General features: G+C 37.2%; 1 protein-coding gene and 1 non-coding gene across 2 annotated transcripts; both read right to left on the reverse strand.

Moving 5' to 3' along the window:
• Positions 1 to 752: 752 nt before the first annotated feature.
• Positions 753 to 884, reverse strand: LOC145677666 (small nucleolar RNA SNORA16B/SNORA16A family). The gene has a single exon (XR_014129928.1). It is a non-coding gene; the product is annotated as a small nucleolar RNA SNORA16B/SNORA16A family (small nucleolar RNA).
• Positions 885 to 2299: 1415 nt separating this feature from the next.
• Positions 2300 to 16385, reverse strand: LOC145677665 (small ribosomal subunit protein eS4; the record flags this gene model as incomplete). Its single annotated transcript, XM_081748091.1, is given in 3 exon segments — positions 2300 to 2397; positions 10488 to 10746; positions 16248 to 16385. Coding segments are annotated over 3 exon segments (360 nt in total), but the record flags the coding sequence as incomplete, so codon positions are not given.
• Positions 16386 to 19933: the final 3548 nt, after the last annotated feature.

Here is a 19933-nt window from a genome sequence, read left to right on the forward strand (position 1 = left end):
TGATACACAAAAAGCAACATCGTAGTCCACCTCATCAAGCTCTCACAATTATCAAACAGTAATCAAACAAAACACTTCTGACGTGCAATACAAAACTGATGAACGGTCTCTCTTTTAAGCTATATGCTTTCGTTGGTGTTTGGTAAAAATTTGACACATCAGGGTGTCTACCAAAATTCCAAATTGAAATTTCGTGACTTTTTCTTTCCCAAACCATAAAATTTAGTAACATTCTTAAGAACAAATTCGGATGCGAATTAGGCCGAATTTTCATTTATGTGATAGAAGCGTGCTTTGCATGAGATTTAGTAGTGTCTAAAGCCGACAATAGACATTTTTTATGGTGAATCTAGACATTCTATAGAACAAGATTCTCTAGTCTATACTTATATTTGTAGAGAAAAAATCGTGACCCAAAGCTAAGTTCCATGATTTTTCTTGACTTTCATGACCTCTCTCTGATTTCGTGACCGATAGATACCCTGCACATAGTCACTGAGTAATGGTGTTTTCCCTCCAACACTACTCACAAGCAGGCGCTCGTAAGCAATACTTACTTGTAATTTTTTCGAACTCTGACAACCTGGATCTCTAAAACTATAAAAGGTAAAGAAGAAAAAATTCCACAGATTACTAACTTGTTTGTCCGACTGTCACCAGGTTTGACGAAAATCTGAATCGGTGGGTGCATTGGCCTAGGTTGACAGAGAATGGCTCAAAGACTAATTAACACAAGTGTATACCAAATAAAACAATATCTCTTCCTTGGGTAATACTAATGCAACACTTAGTTACACAGTGACCAATATGAAAGATATTTAGTCTTGGCCTCTGTTTGACTATGGAAAAAATTATATTTTACCACAGCTTCGATCAGGGCCGGTTTTTTAAGAGCTTGTTATATTTTTCTTCTTTCTTCTAAATAACCGGATTTTACTTAGGGAGTGAACTTATTTCTGAACCCTCAGCTACACTTATGGTTCTGACAATTCATTTGAGGCACATTCCAATCAACTAAAGAGAAGTGGGTCTCACTTAATCACTGGTCCATCAAGATGTAGTAACGTTCATCAGGTTATATTTTCAAAATTATTTTGAACGTTCACTTACTACTGAGTGAATAATAGATTGTGAATTTAGGTGAAGTCGATTACAGGAGTTATAGGAAAAAGTTGTGGAACTGTGTGATTCTTTTCCGATATATCCAGGATTTTGTTATAGTAATTTGTTGTTAGTTAACACTGGTTCAATGCACAGGCAGGAATTGAGAAGGAGGTTCTTGTATAAATTGAAGTTTCTACTGCATGAGAATATGTTATTTTAGTCAATATATGGTTGCTAGGGATGGTAAAATCTTTTCTCTATCCAAGGTTTACCTATTTTCCTGGCAAAAGTTTGATTTTTCCACTTTTTCGTATTCCCATTAATACAATTAATACATAAACTAACGGTAGGACACTAGTTTCCTATCAAATGGGCCGGCATAGGAAATATGCGTGACCTTATATATAGGGTGTTCTAAAAATGACGCCCATGGATAACAGCGCTACTATTCACATAAAAATAAAGCAAAAATGCTATATATATACCCCATATATATATATATATATTGATATACCCTCTGGGGGGCCTCTTTCCGCCGCTATGGGGAATCAAAATTACACTATATCGCAACATCGCAGATGAACTTGGAACCATCAGCATTGTTTCTGGAATTCATCAAGCAATTACACCGAATGTTACGCTAATAAATGGTGCTAGCGTCAACGTCCATCAACTGTCATCTGGAAAGAATCGATTTTAAGTATTTGATTGATTGGTAGATATTCTCTGAAGTTCTTTATCTGCGACGTTGCCACATAGTGCAATTCGAGTCTTCCAGACGGGAACCTGCAAGGTATGCAATTATGTGTATATTTCGCTTTGACTTGCAGAATGATGCTCTGTAGACCATGAGCGCCATTTTCAGAACACCCGATATATATACGAGTAACTTACTTTATTTCGCTGGTCAATAGGACATTCACTGGAGAGCTTCAGGTATTATTTTATTTTATTGTTTTATGTAGTTTGACATTTTCACATATCTCTTAGATCCAACCTATTTTCTTTTTTACATTTATTTTGAGAATTTTAAATTTGATCAAACGGAAGATATGACACAGGTTCCTGTTACGTATCTTAAAATCGGGTCCCCAAATACAGTCTCACTTTCACAAAATCAATATATTTGAGATTAAAACGAAGAGCGAATAATATATGAGGATAGCCTGTCAAGTCCCTACAACCTAAGACTTACCTTTGCTTCTTCTCCAGTTATCCTATGAACGGTAAACCTACCCTTCACATCATATATGAGGCGGAAGAATTCGCCAGTTCTTTCTATGGTGATAACATCTGGAAACAGAAGGTTAAAAATTAGTTGATAATGGAATAATTGTGATTATTTCATGCTACATGTATCTACAAATTTCAAGCTGATTATCGGAACACATGAAGCGGCTTGCGCAAGATACATGGAACAGATATTGAGATCAGAATACAGGGCTATTCAAAATAATCTTCCTGATTACACACTTTAATAACTCACGACGTAAAAGTGATATCAAATGAAAGAGAAACTCAAAAAGCTTTGTTTCATTACATACCCATCATCTTTCAGATCACAGGTGTTCAAATGTGAGGCCCTTTTGTAACTCGACACACATCATGCCTGTAGTCAAATTCCTGCCAAACACGTTGTTACATTTCGTGACTGACAGATAACACGGCATCTGTAATGCGTACTCGAAAATCATTTATAATGACGTAGATCTTTTCTTACACAAAACCCCACAGAAAGAAGTCACATGAGGTAAAGTAAGGGGGAACATGGAGGCCAAGAAAGCAGCCTCCTTATCAGGGTTACTAAAATTCCAAAATGAAATCTCGTGACCTTTTCTTTACCAAACCATAAAATTTCGCAACATTCTCAAGAGGGAATTTGGGTACGAATTAGACCGAATTTTCATGCATGCGACAGAAGCATGCTTTGCTAGCGATTTGGTAGCGTTTAAAGCCGACCAATAGACAATTTTGGTCGTGAATTTTGATGTTTTATTGAACAAAATTTTCCAGTCTGTACTTACATTAGTACAGATAACAAGAAATCGTGACCCCAAAACTAAATTTCTTGACTTTCATGACCGTTTTCTGATTTCGTGACCGATAGACCCCCTGTTTATCTATCTGTTTTCTTTGTCACTTGGTTTTAAGGCTTGCAACAATGTCAACCGGTATGGATAAAATTCTAGTTGCTTACGGATAATCCTCCACACAAAAGACTGTGGTATCTGCAATTTTCTGCTTGTTTTCACCTAGATTTCTGTGGACGTCTCATGAAACTGGCCCGAATACATTCCACTGTTTCCACACTTGCCGATGAGTGGCAGGGCACTTTCTTCTTGCAGATACATGTCTTGCTTTAAAATCGAAAACCATTTTGCGAATACTGTGCCCGCTACGGGGTCCTTCAAACTTAGTTCTAAAACTTCTTTAGACACTAATAACAGAATAATTACTATAAAAATTTAGTTTTCCTCTTCTCATTTGCTGCCATCCTACTATCGCCCTAGCGGCAAGATGCGAAACTAACATATCAGCTTTGTTAGATACTAAAACTTGTTGAGTTTCTGTCGTTCACCCTGCTCGCGCCAAGTGAACTTTGTGGTGGACAAACACCGTGTGCGTGGGTTTCCTCGGGGTTCTCCCGTTTCCTCCCACTTTCTTCAATCCACCGTTTCATTCATTTTTCATCATCACCGCGTCCTTCAGCCTAGCCGGCATAATCGTGGGCCCACAGATTTCATTTTTTTCTTGTTTCATTTGAGATCAGTTTCATGAATGTACGTGTATAGGAACGTGAGTAATTAAAAAATCTGTAATCGGGAAGATCATTTTGAATAGCCCTGTATTATGTTTCACTAACATACACATATAATTACAAATTTCAAAGCATAATGTATGAATTATATAAAGCCTCATTTTTTTAAAATGTTATTTCTATGTTTGCTTTCTTGTTGTAATTTGTCAAACAACAAAGTGAAATCAAGCTATTGTTAAATGATTCTTTCCTTTCCAGCATAAAAGATAAGAAGACGAGACGGAAAAGTATGCGAAAGGCGTGACAATTACCACAGTCAATTGTTAAAAGTTTGTTTATTTACTGATGAATTCTGTCACTTTCTGTGAATTTCCTTTGTTTATTGAAGTTTAGCGTCCATTTAGTGCACCAAGGCTATATGAGACAGGGACCTAGAGCCAAAGATGGAATCGGAACCATCGTTACTCGTTCAATGCCCACCCACTGGGAATCGAACCTGGGACTGCGTGCACAATAGGCGCGCGAGTCCTAGCTACTATACCAACGCTGAGGGTTAATGTTACTTCATTGGTGAAATAATACACGTTGCTAGGTGATTTTGCTACTGCTTAAAACTTTCTGAAATTAGTTTCACGGAACACAGTAAGTTTCTCGCAGCACGTTGGATGTTCGGAATGTCATTCAGCGACGATAGGAGAAAAAATATAGCGATGAAAAAAAAAAAATCCAAAATTTCAACAGAATTACACAATTCATGACCCCTACATTCCCAAAAAGTCATTTTTGGATGTCTATACGTCCGCTCACCCCTACGTATATGTATTCGCCTAGAAACCTATCATTCAATGTATTCGGGCAGAACTTTAAGCATAAAGCTTTCGTAACAACCTTCAGCGTGGGGATTCGAATTCGCCTTTCTACTCCCCAAAATTAAATGTTTTCTACAGATTGGCATAACCGGACGAAATTCACTATTTTTAATAAGAAACTGGATGAGCATAATCTTGAAAGACAAGTAATTCAGTAACTACTTGTGATAATTGGATGATTCTTTTTTTATTTAGAAGTGCTCAGATTACATTTGTCGTTCTGATATAAAAAACTCGAATTAGAATCCAACAAGAGTATTTTGTAAACACCGGAAGACTTAGTAAAAAAGTAAAATGCAAGAATTTTGACATTTATTTTCCGTATGAAGGATTAAAAAAAGAACCGTATTATTGTGACCCAATATAATACTCCTTCTGGGATCCCTATAGATAATTTTGTTTCCCATCTACGATGGCACATGGGTGAGAAAACGTGAGTGAAAGCATGATAAAACGTCATTTTCGCCTGAAATTAGGACGGATTTTCTCCAAAAGGCCATTCTTAAAAAAATCTGAAAATCTGCCTGAACGATCTTTCATTGTTCCCTATGTGAATCATGCAAACAGAAATGGAGATATTTGTGTATTAAATTTTTCGTAAATTTTTAAAACATCGTTGCACAGGGGCCAGGTATGCAACCATGCATAGCATTGGCGCCTTAATGTATGCAACCATGATACTGGAGTAGTTGCATATTATTGCGCAACATGTACCTAGGTATGATGCAAGTGTTTTGCAGTACATCAAACGCTCTGGAATAGCTCCCATTTGGCATTTAGATGAAAATTAAAAAAGAAAAAGAACTACCACGCCAAGCGTGGTTGCATACCCTACCCCTGTGCAACACAATATTTTAAAAATTTGCGAAAAAGGACCCCGCACTTTTCTTATGGAAAGTGGCTTTCGGCTAATGTTGTTGAAACTTCGCTGGTTGATAGTTCTTAACATGTGGATCAAAAGTCTCAATGGGCACAAAGACCGAAATCCACTCCTTCCCCCCCAAAAACAGCCTCCAAGTAGCTGGGGGGGATTGAACTGATTTCAGCATGTAAAACAATTTGTTGTTTTAATCAACTCAACAAGGACCCCAAACAACCACATGTTAGACTATCAAACTACCCCACTTGACACTGCCCTTTGCCCCCCACATTCCCCCCCCCCTCCGCGAATTACCTTACGGATGTTCCATATTACTGTAGTTTATAGTTGCGCGTATGTGTTGAAACACCTACAGTTTTGGTCTCACCGACGATATAATGGGTTTCACGTACCGCTGATTACGAATCTGAGGTGAGAGTTCTAGAATTCAAGATGGATGATCAATATGGCGGATCAAAAACACGAAACTCCTGAATGTAGCCACAAATAGCTGTTTACTAGGGTATTTTGGGTCGTTGGTTACGAATCTGAGGTCAAAATTCTTGAATTCAAGATTGCAGATCCAATATAGTGGATAAAAACGTCGAAGCCACAAATCGTAGTAGACTAGAGTGGTTTTAGATCGCTGTTTAAGTACGCAACATTCCTAGATACTTCAGCCACCATGTAGAATTAATCTCCACCCTTGCCCTTTACTAAAACTCACCACAGATATCTTAATGCTGAACGGTGTTAAAATAATTAATCAATTATCTGTTCATTATTTTCATCATTTCGGTTTGCAGCATCTAATGTGGTACTTAGCAATGAGTCATCGGGATATCTAATATTCTGTAAATGTCGTGCATGGCCTAAATACCACAAGACACTTGCAACGTGCGCACATGTACCTAATGTACGAGCACCGCTTTGACATGTACAGTAGTAACCTTGAATAACATTTTGATCATAATCCTGGTCATTGTGTTAGTAGACAGAGGATACCGCGATGCAATTCCTTTACTGGAATATTTAGGAATTGATCATAGAATGCCCGCACTCCTACTACCACGTGAAAGACAACTATCAGCAGAAGAAGCGAATACTTCTCGACTAGTTACTAAAAGTCGATGGATACTCGAGGCAAGAAACGGGCATCTAAGATCTGTTTTTAAGTTTCTAGCACAGACGTTGAATCTGCAACATGCAAAGAAACTGAATAGTTTCTATCGCATAGCTGGAGCTATTTTGAACAGATACCATCCCGTTATTTTCATGCAAGATGCAACCATTGAATTAGCTAGAGAAATGAGAAATAGGTCAATCATGTCGAACGTTGTTAAAGCAAGAGCGGAGGTAAATAATCTTATTAGAAGGAACGGTCAATGGGTACCGCTGAATGATCAGGCCTAATTGATTTCTCTGTACTTAACTTAAACTACTTACGAGATTTGACTGTAGGCACATATCAAGTAGATCTCTCATCCTCTTACATCCAAGATAAACTAATACGAGATAAGGATGAGCAATTCCAGCTTGACGAAAACGTAACTGAACCGGGATTCCTGCGCATACGTCTCTACTCAAGGTCCCGCAATGCAACTAAGCATCAAGTTTTCATAGCATATGTAGCCAATGATGAAGATGACCAGGATTATGATCAAAATGTTATTCAAGGTTACTACTGTACATGTCAAAGCGGTGCTCGTACATTAGGTACATGTGCGCACGTTGCAAGTGTCTTGTGGTATTTAGGCCATGCACGACATTTACAGAATATTAGATATCCCGATGACTCATTGCTAAGTACCACATTAGATGCTGCAAACCGAAATGATGAAAATAATGAACAGATAATTGATTATTTTAACACCGTTCAGCATTAAGATATCTGTGGTGGGTTTTAGTGAAGGGCAAGGGTGGAGATTAATTCTACATGGTGGCTGAAGTATCTAGGAATGTTACGTACTTAAACAGCGATTTAAAAACACTCTTGTCTACTACGATTTGTGGCTTCGACGTTTTTATCCACTATATTGGATCTGCAATCTTGAATTCAAGAATTTTGACCTCAGATTCGTAACCAACGACCCAAAATACCCTAGTAAACAGCTATTTGTGGCTACATTCAGGAGTTTCGTGTTTTTGATCCGCCATATTGATCATCCATCTTGAATTCTAGAACTCTCACCTCAGATTCGTAATCAGCGATACGTGAAACCCATTATATCGTCGGTGAGACCAAAACTGTAGGTATTTCAACACATACGCGCAACTATAAACTACAGTAATATGGAACATCCGTAAGGTAATTCGCGGGGGGGGGGGGGATGTGGGGGGCAAAGGGCTCTGTCAAGTGGGGTAGTTTGATAGTCTAACATGTGGTTGTTTGGGGTCCTTGTTGAGTTGATTAAAACAACAAATTGTGTTACATGCTGAAATCAGTTCAATCCCCCCCAGCTACTTGGAGGCTGTTTTTGGGGGGGAAGGAGTGGATTTCGGTCTTTGTGCCTATTGAGACTTTTGATCCACATGTTAAGAACTATCAACCAGCGAAGTTTCAACAACATTAGCCGAAAGCCACTTTCCATAAGAAAAGTGCGGGGTCCTTTAATACACAAATATCTCTTATTTCTTTTTGCATGATTCATATAGGGAACAATGAAAGATCGTTCAGGCAGATTTTCAGATTTTTTAAGAATGGCCTTTTGGAGAAAATCCGTCCTAATTTCAGGCGAAAATGACGTTTTATCATATTTTCACTCACGTTTTCTCTCCCATGTGCCATCGTAGATGGGAAACAAAATTATCTATAGGGATCCCAGAAGGGGTATTATATTGTGTCACAATAAATACGGTTATTCTCTCATTCTTTCATACGGAAAATAAATGTCAAAATTCTTGCGTTTTACTTTTTTTATTAAGTTTTCCGGTGTTTACAAAATACTCTTGTTGGACTGTAATTCGTGCTTTTTATATCAGAACCTCAAATGTAATCTGAGCACTTTTAAATAAAAAAAGAATCATCCAATTATCACAAGTAGTTACTGAACTACGTGTCTTTCAAGATTATGCTCATTCACTTTTGTATTACAAATAGATTTTCGTCCGAATTTCGTTAGCCCATAACTCGAAGACAATTTTTTTTGTGGGAAAATCCTCTTTGCAGGTTTCATATCTCCAACAGGACTACCAAATATACTTTTTTCAAAAAAATCGGAGATGGGTCACCTGCCCCCCCCCCCTGCCTGAATGGAGATGGAATGGGCCTGACACTACAAAGATTTCACAACAGAAAGTATGTATCAAATTATCTTACTTGGATATCAGTCCAGTTAAGTTTATATTACATATATTGCGCGCAGAATTAGAACAGTTTTTCATCCACAAAGTATTTAAACAAAGACTATCTGTGATCCCGATTTCTATCAACCCTTCAAATGATTATTGGAATAAATTTTTTATTCTTCTTTGCTATAAACGAAGTGTTTAATAGTATTTATTTCTACGGACTGAACATTTACCATTATGTGAGGCCACGAATCAATGTATATATTCCTTAATAATCACATGTTTCAGGTAACTAATCAAAATGCATATGAATAAATTAAAAATACACATAAGTGAAGTTCCCGGCTACTGTTTAATTACTGATTATTTTAAAATGAACATCTCTACGGCTAGATGTTACACACATCCAAGAAATACCAGAACTAAGAAATGCTTACTTGGTTTGGCCAACCACAATACAATCCTGTAATGGCACAGCTCATGTGCTCAAGGATGTAAAGCACCGTCCTCTAGTGTAAAAAGTACGTCCGCCTCGTCTGAGGAAACCCGGGATCGACCTACAACTCATACACAAAATCTCACTCTTTGAAATTTAAAGTAAATCTGGAGATTATTAAATTTTGTTGTGAAGCTGTAAGGAAAAGTATTACTTAAAATTCTACCGTATAATCTGTCTGAGACGCTCACTATACAAGAGATATTATGTTAAGAACTGCTACGGCCAAAGAAGAAAATAAATAAAGAAAAAGAAAACACCCTTAACTAGCAGGCTTAATATTGGATTAAGGAAGTTGGTCAACTACTACATATGGGAGTATTGTGGACTGTATGGTTCTGAGACTTGGGACATTAAGGAAGTTTAAGAAATATTTAGAGAGCTTCGAACTATGGTACTGAAGGAACATGAAGATAAAGTGGACACAGAGGTTTCAAATGAGAAAGTTTTGAAACGGATAGGAGAATAGACGACGCTTCTAGCCAGCATCCCTCGTAGGAAAGCCAATTGAATTGGACACACCTTGCGAAGAAATTACCTCCTTCATACAGCCATAGAAATAAATAAAGATAGAAGGAAAACGAAGAATAGAAAAAAAAATGAAATCTTTAAGTTTTACGTCCCACGCTTATGCCGGTTAGGCTAAAGGAGACTGTGATTATGAGAAATGAGTGAAATGGTGGAATGAAGAAAGTGGGAGAGCCCCTAGAAAACCCACGAGCACGGTGTTTGTCCACCATAAAGTCCACACTGCGCGGGCTGAGATCGAACCAGGGACCTCAAGCACCGTAGGTGAACGCTCTACCACTGAGCCACCGCGCCCCCAGCGAAGAATAGGAATAAAACCACAACTGATCGATGATCTGAAAACAGAACAAAACATTGGGAGTTAAAAGAGGAAGCTGAAGATCGAGAAATTTTGAAAAACATTCCCAGGCCCAATCCTAAAACTGAAAAAAAAATTATAATAAAGTCCCAGAACTTGCCAAAAGACAGAATACTTAATAATTCGTCGTATTACGTCCAAGTTAAAACAAAAATCTATGCTTGGCAACGTTTTACAACATAAGTACTAAAAAGGATTTTTAAAAAATGAAAAAATATAGTTACCCATAAATCCCGCAGGATAGTTAGGATCCGTCCGCACTTTGCCGTCGACTTTGATAAGTCGCTGCATTACTATTTTCTTTACTTCACAATTTGTCAAAGCATATTTCAGTCGGTTTCTTAAGAAGATCACCAAGGGTAGTGATTCTCTTAACTTATGTGGGCCGGTGCTAGGGCGTGGAGCGAATACACCGCCCAATTTATCTAACATCCATGCTTTCGGAGCGTTTAAACGCTTCAAGTGCTTCTTCGGACCACGCGCCTGAAATAAAACAAAAAGTCAGCCTTGAAATAATCACACTTCATATAATTAGCAAATAGTGATTTAGTAAATAAGTTATTCTTAAACATATGGTGATTAAAACAACAAATGAAATAACACACGATTTAAAAAAAAAATCTAAGATATGCGCACCTTGGAACGTGATTCCTGACACCAAGATAAGACAAGAAGTAAGACCATCCTGGGTGCACAAATGCTTGCTTTCGAAGTTATAGACTGCCGAAAACATGAAAAAATGAACTTTAAAGTTCCATAACTCCAAACCTATGGGACCTACCGTAGTCGGGTCAAGCCTTCACTTAGGAACTAGTGTACCCTATCCAAATATCAAAGTTGCAGAATCCTGTGGTACTTCCGCAACAATTTTTATAGAGGTAGTTGGTGAGTACTTCATATTACATGCCCGTACCCAAACTGCCTATCGGTAATTTTGGCATCTTCGCCAGGAGAGAATACTGTACGAGCTGCTGTCCCTCCCCCCTTTATTTTCCCGTGGAGAATAGTGTTGAAGCTGAAAACTTTATCAGCTATGTTGCATGAGTAAATTCTCAGCATTCCGAACCATGAGTAAAAAGGAAGAGGATATTTAGCTACAATTACAGGTCATCCTCCAGAGCTTCTAACACAAGGCCAAGAAGCAAGTTCGAAACCAATCGGAGCGTTGATCTCAAGAACTAGTTTCACCTGCATATTGTTCATATGTGGAGTTACGGTGTCTAGCATCCTGTAAATATGTGCAAACTGGATTGAAGATCCTACACTGTTCTGAAGTTATCCCTGCAGTTTCAAGCTTGATAGATTTTACCATGCAAATAATAATATATCTAATACACGTTAACAAAGATAATTATATTTCATTTAAAAACATTATAGAATTTGATGATAAGTTCACCCTCCAATTACGCCACTTCGCTTCCCAACTTGAGTCCCAGATGTCTATCATTGTTAAAGAACTCAAATGCAAAAAACTTCATTATTTATAAAAAAAAAAAAAAAAAAAAAAAAAAAATCTGTTTTCATTTTTCTGCCCACTTTCAATCTTCTAAGGTCAGGATCCCATCATAGTTTTTCTTACTTTATAAACATTCAACGTATTAAAAAAGATAAAAAGCTTCTTTTGACCTCAAAAAACTTTAAATCAAAATTTGTTGTTTCCTATTTCTCTCCTTCCCGACCCCATTGAAAGAACTTTTAATTCTAAGAAGTGTTAAGAGGAAACAATCTTACAAGATGTTAGCCTGGAAAGAAAGAAGAAGAAGAAAAAAAACACGAACACTGAACTTCACTAAAGGTTCGCAAGAATAAGGATTAACCCTAAACACACTAATTGATAACATGCGTGCAAATTGATGTGTTCCCCTTTCCCAATATAACTAGGCATTCTGATAAACAGTACGCCATAAAAACGGCTGTACAAAAGCAAACCATCATGTGCTAGATGGCCACTAAAAAGCTAGCATGTTATCTAACTGAATCAGGACAGAGTCGCAGCAAAGCGAGCCGGCGCGGAACGCGTCCGTAGGTAGTAGGCGCGTCATCTACGGAGAGTATGTGTATAAAATAACATAGGTTAGAGCAGTTTTAATAGTTTCACAATAGAAACCATCTATATTTGTAAATATGCCAGGGCTGGGATACTAACTAAGGCAGTGGACAAGTTTACTAAAAGAGCGCCCGTACAAACACGAATACGTGGGTGCCATTTTATATATTAAAATCAGACACTGTTTTGGTAACGGAAATAGCTAAACTCTGGTGGTAACCGCTTTATTAGAGAAACATCTTTTTGTTCTTGTAATAAACAAAACGAAGATGAATATATCAACAAATTAATGTATAGCTATATTTTAAAAATACAACAAGCGCTGATTATTTGAATACTGCTCTAAAACATACAGGTACAATCAATATGCGTAGGTACGTGAATGCATATTAAGACTAATCTACGATGCTGTAAAAGTCGTAAATTAAAAACAGAATCTACTGTGTCAATGTAGTATTTCATGATTGTATATCATATTTGATTGTCAAAACTATTCTCGATTTCTCACAATGTTGTGTTTTATAGATACGTAACTTTGTATTTTTTTTTTTTTTTAACTTTTTTTTTAAGAACTGACTAGTCTTTAGTCTTTCTCTGCCAATAGCAATTGTATGAATTTACAGTATAAAACTGGTATACAGAATAAAAAGAAATCACTTATCTGTGATGTTTCGCAGGGTGCTTTTTGTAAACGACGCACTGTATCCTTCACGGGGTTTTTACCAACAATAACTAAACGTATTTACATGCATTTATTGTACAGAACTGTGGTATACAGAAGAATAAATAAAACAGGTTACCTTTGATGTGGTTTCGCAAGGGCGCCTTACGTAAAGGGTGCACTCACTTTACCTTTCAGAGGTTCTTTACAATAACTGTAGGAATTTCTTATCTATCTTTTTATTGTATATATAAACTTTTATTTATAATGTAATGCTTCAGAGGTCGCACCAGCGGGAAAAGCCATGCCTGGTGGTAAACAAAGTACAAGGTCCCATCCTCGTGCAGAAAAACCCTAGGCGTTGATATACACTGTCATTTTAACCTTAGTAATGGTTTGACACGAATACCATTGGACTTGTAACACATGTGTTGTCAAATTTTGCTTACGCACATACCCACCATAGCTGACGCGCCTTCTCCCTTTGGACGTAGCCTTGCGTGGGCCCATCAGCCCGGCTCTGCCCTGACTTCGATAGCATTCGTGCGTTTTTTATTAGCCCCTTAGGGCAAGATTCTAGAACATACGTTCCCCTTCCCATTTAGCTGCAATACAGACAGAAAATAACGTATCCTGCGGGGCTCTAACCGCCTTCACTTGCAAACACATGCGGGGCAGTACCATGTGAATTGCATTTATTCCGAAGCTGGTCTTCTACCGGGTTTTTCAACAGAAGGCTTAATAACAGCTACAAAAATTTAAAAATAATGAACTTTTAGGACCGTTTTAAATGGGTATAATGGAGTAGAGTAAGTTAGAGAAGTTTTGACCAATTTTGTTAAAATTAATAGTGTAATTTCTTGTCTCTGTGTAAGGATACTGAATGGAGCGTCAGTGTACACCTGCAGCAATGTTTACAAATGCTCGTTTCATTTCCCACAATCCAACCATGAGGTAACCTTGCAGGAAGTAGTTCCTTCTGCGTGCCAAATAATTCCACGTTTATCACCACCCGCTCTCCTTACATATTATCAAGCACACTAACGAACAAAATATCCATTTCTTTCCGATAAATTTTCAAAATTTTGCTAAAAACGGACGACTAACTTTAGAACTGAACCCATGTGAATTAAATATTAAACTTTGGCACAGAAATGAACCAACCTAGCTACTAACCTATATGGAGGGGATCTCTGTTTTAGAGCCTCCCGTCACTTAGCACAGGTTGTTTTATGACTTGTATTGTAATGTTTATTGCATATTCCGAACACTGCATTTATACGCAAATCATGAGAAAATTGTAATTTTGTAACAGTTACTTCGGATGGCCTTGAAATTTGATCAATGCTAAGTGGATTATTGCCATGTCGCCCAGCGTAAATCGTTAGGGTAATATGGAGAAAATCAGTGAGATGAATTACTATTACTCAACAATTATTCCGAGTGGTGTGCCTAAATATGACCTGTATGGAAATTAATATCCCATTTCATTTGCACGCATTCGTACTAACCATAAAATAATGTAGGACTATTCTTGCACCAATACCAATTATCCGTCTGCTTCAGCTTCAAGGGCATTAACGAGGGTCACATTTTTTTTTAACCCATTATATCCTTGCACTTTTGTGACAAAAGTGCAAACGTCAGTCCATGCTAGAGCAATAACAGAAAGAACGTATTATATCTTGCTACATGTAACTAATACGTTCAGTACAAGCTAGCACACAACACGTGTACGAAATGTCCAGTACAAGGAAGTAACAATTCTTCTGTCGTACAATAATACCTTAATTTGATAGATTAAAATAATTTAGTTAAAATCAGCAAGTGCACATAAATGACTACATACCAAAGACAACTCTGTAACATACTAATTTCCACCGGCATTTCAGCACGCCGTACTTTGTATACAAGTATATAGTTACAAGTGTACAACTATGACAGATGTTCTAAACGTATGTGATTTTATGCAACATCACGTAGTTTTTTGGTATGTTCGTAATAGTATACATGAGAACCCCCTGATCTGCGTTTCTTCTATGTTCTATTACCACTTCTACATGAAATACCATAAATTCTCTATGTAGTGCAATAGTAAGAAGTATCCATGTGCACAAGACATGCGATATGCCTTAAAGTCCCCCACACACACACATAGATAAAGTACAAGGGCACTACACATGCAGATATTAAGTACAGTACGTTCTTTTTTATTTTCGTATCAGTCGATAAGTAAATAAAAGTCGCTTCGTTAACCCCTTTATAAGTTCGTACATACTCAATGAATAATCCCTAAAAGTATGAGCGTCCTGCTCCTTCGGGAACTGATGCAGATTCATGTATACTATATCCGTATGTCCTTGTTTACGTACACACCCTCCATCGCTGACGCAATCTCGAGCAAACTCCCGCTCTGCACTCTTGCCCCGACTCGGCTAGATAGAATTCTCAACTTTAGTGGCCCGCTAGCTAGCTCAAGTTGGTTTGTGGTTTTGCTTACACGTTTATATAGCATGCGTCCAGACATGCATTTATAGGCCTACCAGTAATGAAAGCTCCTCATAAAATTGGATTTGCACCCACGAATGCAACCTTCTAAAAAACAAAGATACCGGTACTAAGTGTGAATTTCGTAAGGAAATTATAGCTGATAATAGGGTACGAATCCATAGTATAAGTAGTAGTAGAAGTAGGAACGTGTTACAAGCCCTGCAGGGGGACGTTGGGTTCTGTTCTCGACATAAAATAGGCAAATTAAAGACTTCCCCAAAGTTTTTCAACATTTTACAATCTGTAGATCCGTATAGTAAAATTGCACCGAAAGAATTTTTATTACATAGGCAATTCTTAATTTGCAACAAAATCCGAAATGCGAAACTACTACTATTTCTTGATTAAACTCGACACGAACTTGAAAAGTGATACCCGAATATATACAGGATTCTGACAATTTCACTCTTTCTGCAATATACTTTCTCCAAAATAATTTCTAACTAACAAGTAGATTACAGTACGCGTTGTAGTAGTTTTTATTCACGCTCCTACTTCAATTATTTATATTACATCTTTGTAAATGTAACTACAACTGGAGTATAAGGTGCACAGGCGTAATCCTAAAATTTTATTACTAATGCATTTGAAATAAACACAAGAACAGTAGAGCACTACTATTAAAACTATATATATGAACTAGATGAACTAAAATAATAAGGTAATTTACTATAAAATACAGATGAAACAGATATTCATAATAAACAAAAACATGCCCATCCTCACCATTATTCACATTCACCGGAAGAGACTCGTGTCAGCTAACCGGAAGTCTTCTAACACAGGTTACAAACAGTAAACTTCGTCTTCTTTTAATGGAACAGTACCAAAGATATATAACGAAAAACAAGACTTCACTTTTTAATGAGGTACCCATAAGGAAGAAAATTGAGTTGGGAATTATCAACTAGGCCTATTTAAATATTAAAAATGGATATAGTATACATGAAGCTGCATCAGCTATCGAGGGAGCAGGACGCTCATACTTTTAGGGATTATTCACTGAGTACGTACGAACCCACAAAGGGGGTAACAAACCGACTTTTATTTACTTATCGACTGATACGAAAGAAAAAAAGAAAAACTTACCTGTACTTTATTACTAACGGTAATAACATTTCTGTGCAACTCAATTTTACAGGTGCCAGCAGAAACAATATGCAGAAGTAGAATTTTAGACAATACAAAAATATTAACAGAAAAAATCTTAATTATCAAATACGCAATTCAGGGTGTCTTTCTGTGTCGGTTTGCGTCAACGGTGCAACAGTCAGCATTGTAGTTATAAAATAATTATTTGGGGCCTTATGCTGAATCGTTCAAACGTGTGATTAGTGACATACTACAGAGTTCTACTAACATATGTTTCCTGCAGTAGTCAGGCCTTTAGTATGATTCTAATCATACGTCAAAACGACTATGCATAAATCCTTTAAAGTCCAATATAGACAATCCGTTTCCATCAAATTGACATCGAAATGTATCCAACTCCTTTTACCTATCAGTAACAAAATATTAACAAATACGAGAGCGGAGAACATTGAAAGTATTACAGTAGTTCGGAATCTACCTTAAATAGGTCTACGTCTGATATAGTCAGGAGCAAAACACCAACGAACCAAAAAATTAGAACCTGTGGCACTTTCCGAACCGGTTTCCGTCAAGTGGATATCAAATTTGTGATAATTGGCATAATATTTATGGTGGGCCGTATGCAGAGTCGTTCTCACGCGTCACTAGTGACCAGGGGCGGATCCAGGGGAAGGCGATCGACCCCCAGAAGAGGAAACTTTCCTATTTTATATATATATAAAACTCATCCCAAAGTTTGGAGCCCTTAAAAGTAGCAGTATGACAACCCACCGTCTCCCCAGAAGTTGGTCCTGGATCCGCCCCTGCTAGTGACATGCTAAAGAGTTTGACTAACATATGTTTCCTGCAGTAGTCAGACCTTTGGTATGTCGCTAATCATACGTCAAAACAACTCTGCATAAGGTCCAGTGGCTTTTGTATGCTTTTAGGCGTTGCATTACGGAATGCAGAATTTTGGAACAACTAGTACGGAATGACCCACTTGAGTGCTTGTGTCCATTGAACACAATGAATTCACAGTTCGTATAGCGCAATTTGGTTGTTAGAATCACAAAAGATGTAAACATAGTGGGCCTTATGCAGAGTCGTTCTGACGTTTGATTAGTGCTATACTAATAAGTTCGACTAACATATGTTTCCTGCTGTAGTCAGGCTTTTAGTATGATCCTAATCATATGTCAAAACGACTCTGCATACGTCGGAGTATTTTCGAACTTGTCACGTAAATAGATTAAAGTAGGCCCATAGCAAGTACAATTTCTTTAAGGAAGGAGCAATGGATACTGTAAAGCACGGCAAAGTCTTCAAGAAACACCAGAAACTGTTTATTAATGTATTACCAAGGGCGCCGATTTATTTGTAAATTTGGGGAAGGGGAGGTATTCACATGCAGAAAGCATATATGAGGATTTTAAAACAAATTGCATTCTAATTATGCCAAATATTGTAAATTTACAAATACAGTAATGGGGCCCACATGAGTTTTGGAGGGGCGGGATCTGCGCCCTTATGTATTACCTTTATGGAGTCTGCTACAGAGCCGTAGCTCTTTTCGCAAAGGATATCATATACTGACAAGTATTACAGTACACGAATCCAAAAGGCCATTTCGCACTTTAACTCCAGCTCGAGTTGACCTGAGTGAACATGCTGTTGTCAATACGAAGTCAATTAAGCCAGTGTGTACTGAGTAGAGCTGTGTTTATTTGTATAAGCCCTATATATATATGACGGAATTATCACAACAGTTCCTCCAGCGGAGTCAATGAGAATTCTGATGTTTCTTTCTTTAAATAAAAAATCAACTTAACAATTCAGACCTATGCTTGAAAATTTGTATTTTAAGCTTTTGAGGGGGCAATAACAACGTATTAACAGTAGAAATTAACCACTTCCGGTTTCAATAGTAATCGACATAGAACAGGAATTGTAATAGTTAGCAAGAAACTGTTTCTTTGCATTCAATTCAACGTTCTAAAAATAGCTATCATCTTCCATCTTAAGCCTCTACAGTAATAAAAATCAACCACTTCCGGTTTTAACTTTGGTGGCAATAGAATAAAAACTGAAATAGATAACAAGAAGCTGTGTTCTGCAATCAATTAAGGGTCCCATAAATATATTTCGTCTCTAGTCTAATCGCTCTCTAATTCTTGTTTTTCTAACTTATCCAGAAGTCGACGTTCAATAGACTCTGTAGCTAAAGCTGTTATTATGTCTTGCCCCATGGTACTCTTAAATACGCTTTTTACTGTCTTCAAACACGAAAAGCTCATGTCGATTCTGCAGCTTGTAGCGGGTATTGTAGCTAAGGAAAGTGATCTGTAGACTTTCGGTAACACACTATGAAAATCATTGTCCAAAGATATAATGTCTGATATACTACGATATAAGAACTGACTGTCTGAATACGTGGATTCCGACCCATTTTTCAAACGCGAAAAATCGAAATAATTGTTGTATTGATTTTTTTAAAATGCATTCAAACGAAAACATTTCCGGAATTCATTGAACTTAGATGAGTCTACTAACTGCAGGAATTCCAGATTCTGAATGTCTCCAAACCTTGTCTTAAGCTGAATTACAATGTTTTCCAAAATTTCAAAACATAGCTGTCTATATTGAGCAAGGTTCATATCAGTACTATCTCTATTATTCTTTATGTTGATTACTTTGAAATATTCTTCAGCTTTCCTTCCATTTCGCATTTCCTCTAGTCTCTCTATTTGTCTCTGTATAGCTGTGAAACAATACTTATATCTAATGACTTCTTCTGTAACATATCAAACAGTATTTCTGTCATTAAAAATATATCTGAGGCTGAGAGGTAAACGATACCAAGTCACTTTTTGGCCGAAATTGAGTTATATTTTTCTTACGTTAGTACGAGGGACACTAGGAATGTTTTGAGATATGGACAACTGGAACGCAGGAAGTGAACAATTTTTCAGTCAATAAATAATTGATGTCATTCAACAAAATATTGTTTTGAAAACACTTTTTCGCTTCTCATGTGAAATTAATATTTTATGACTTATACTACCTTACTTCTCAGCCCCAGATATGCATTCAATAAGAAGAGAAATTTTCGATTTTGAAGATTTTTATTTTAAACCGATAGCTCCATTAATAGATTCAGGACTGGAAAGAGAATTTTCTTCGATATGACTACACACAGTGACTAGGTTGTCTCTTTCAATAAAGATGGCCTCAAGAATTGTAGCATTTGAACTCCAACTAGGGATGCGCACGAGACAACATTTATGGCTATCTCGTCTCGAAAATGTGCTGTAAAAGTGATGTCTCGACTCCAAAAATGT

The sequence above is a fragment of the Thermobia domestica genome, unplaced genomic scaffold (assembly GCF_964235325.1).
Source record: "Thermobia domestica unplaced genomic scaffold, izTheDome1.hap1.1 HAP1_SCAFFOLD_1187, whole genome shotgun sequence".
Lineage (NCBI taxonomy): Eukaryota > Metazoa > Arthropoda > Insecta > Zygentoma > Lepismatidae > Thermobia > Thermobia domestica.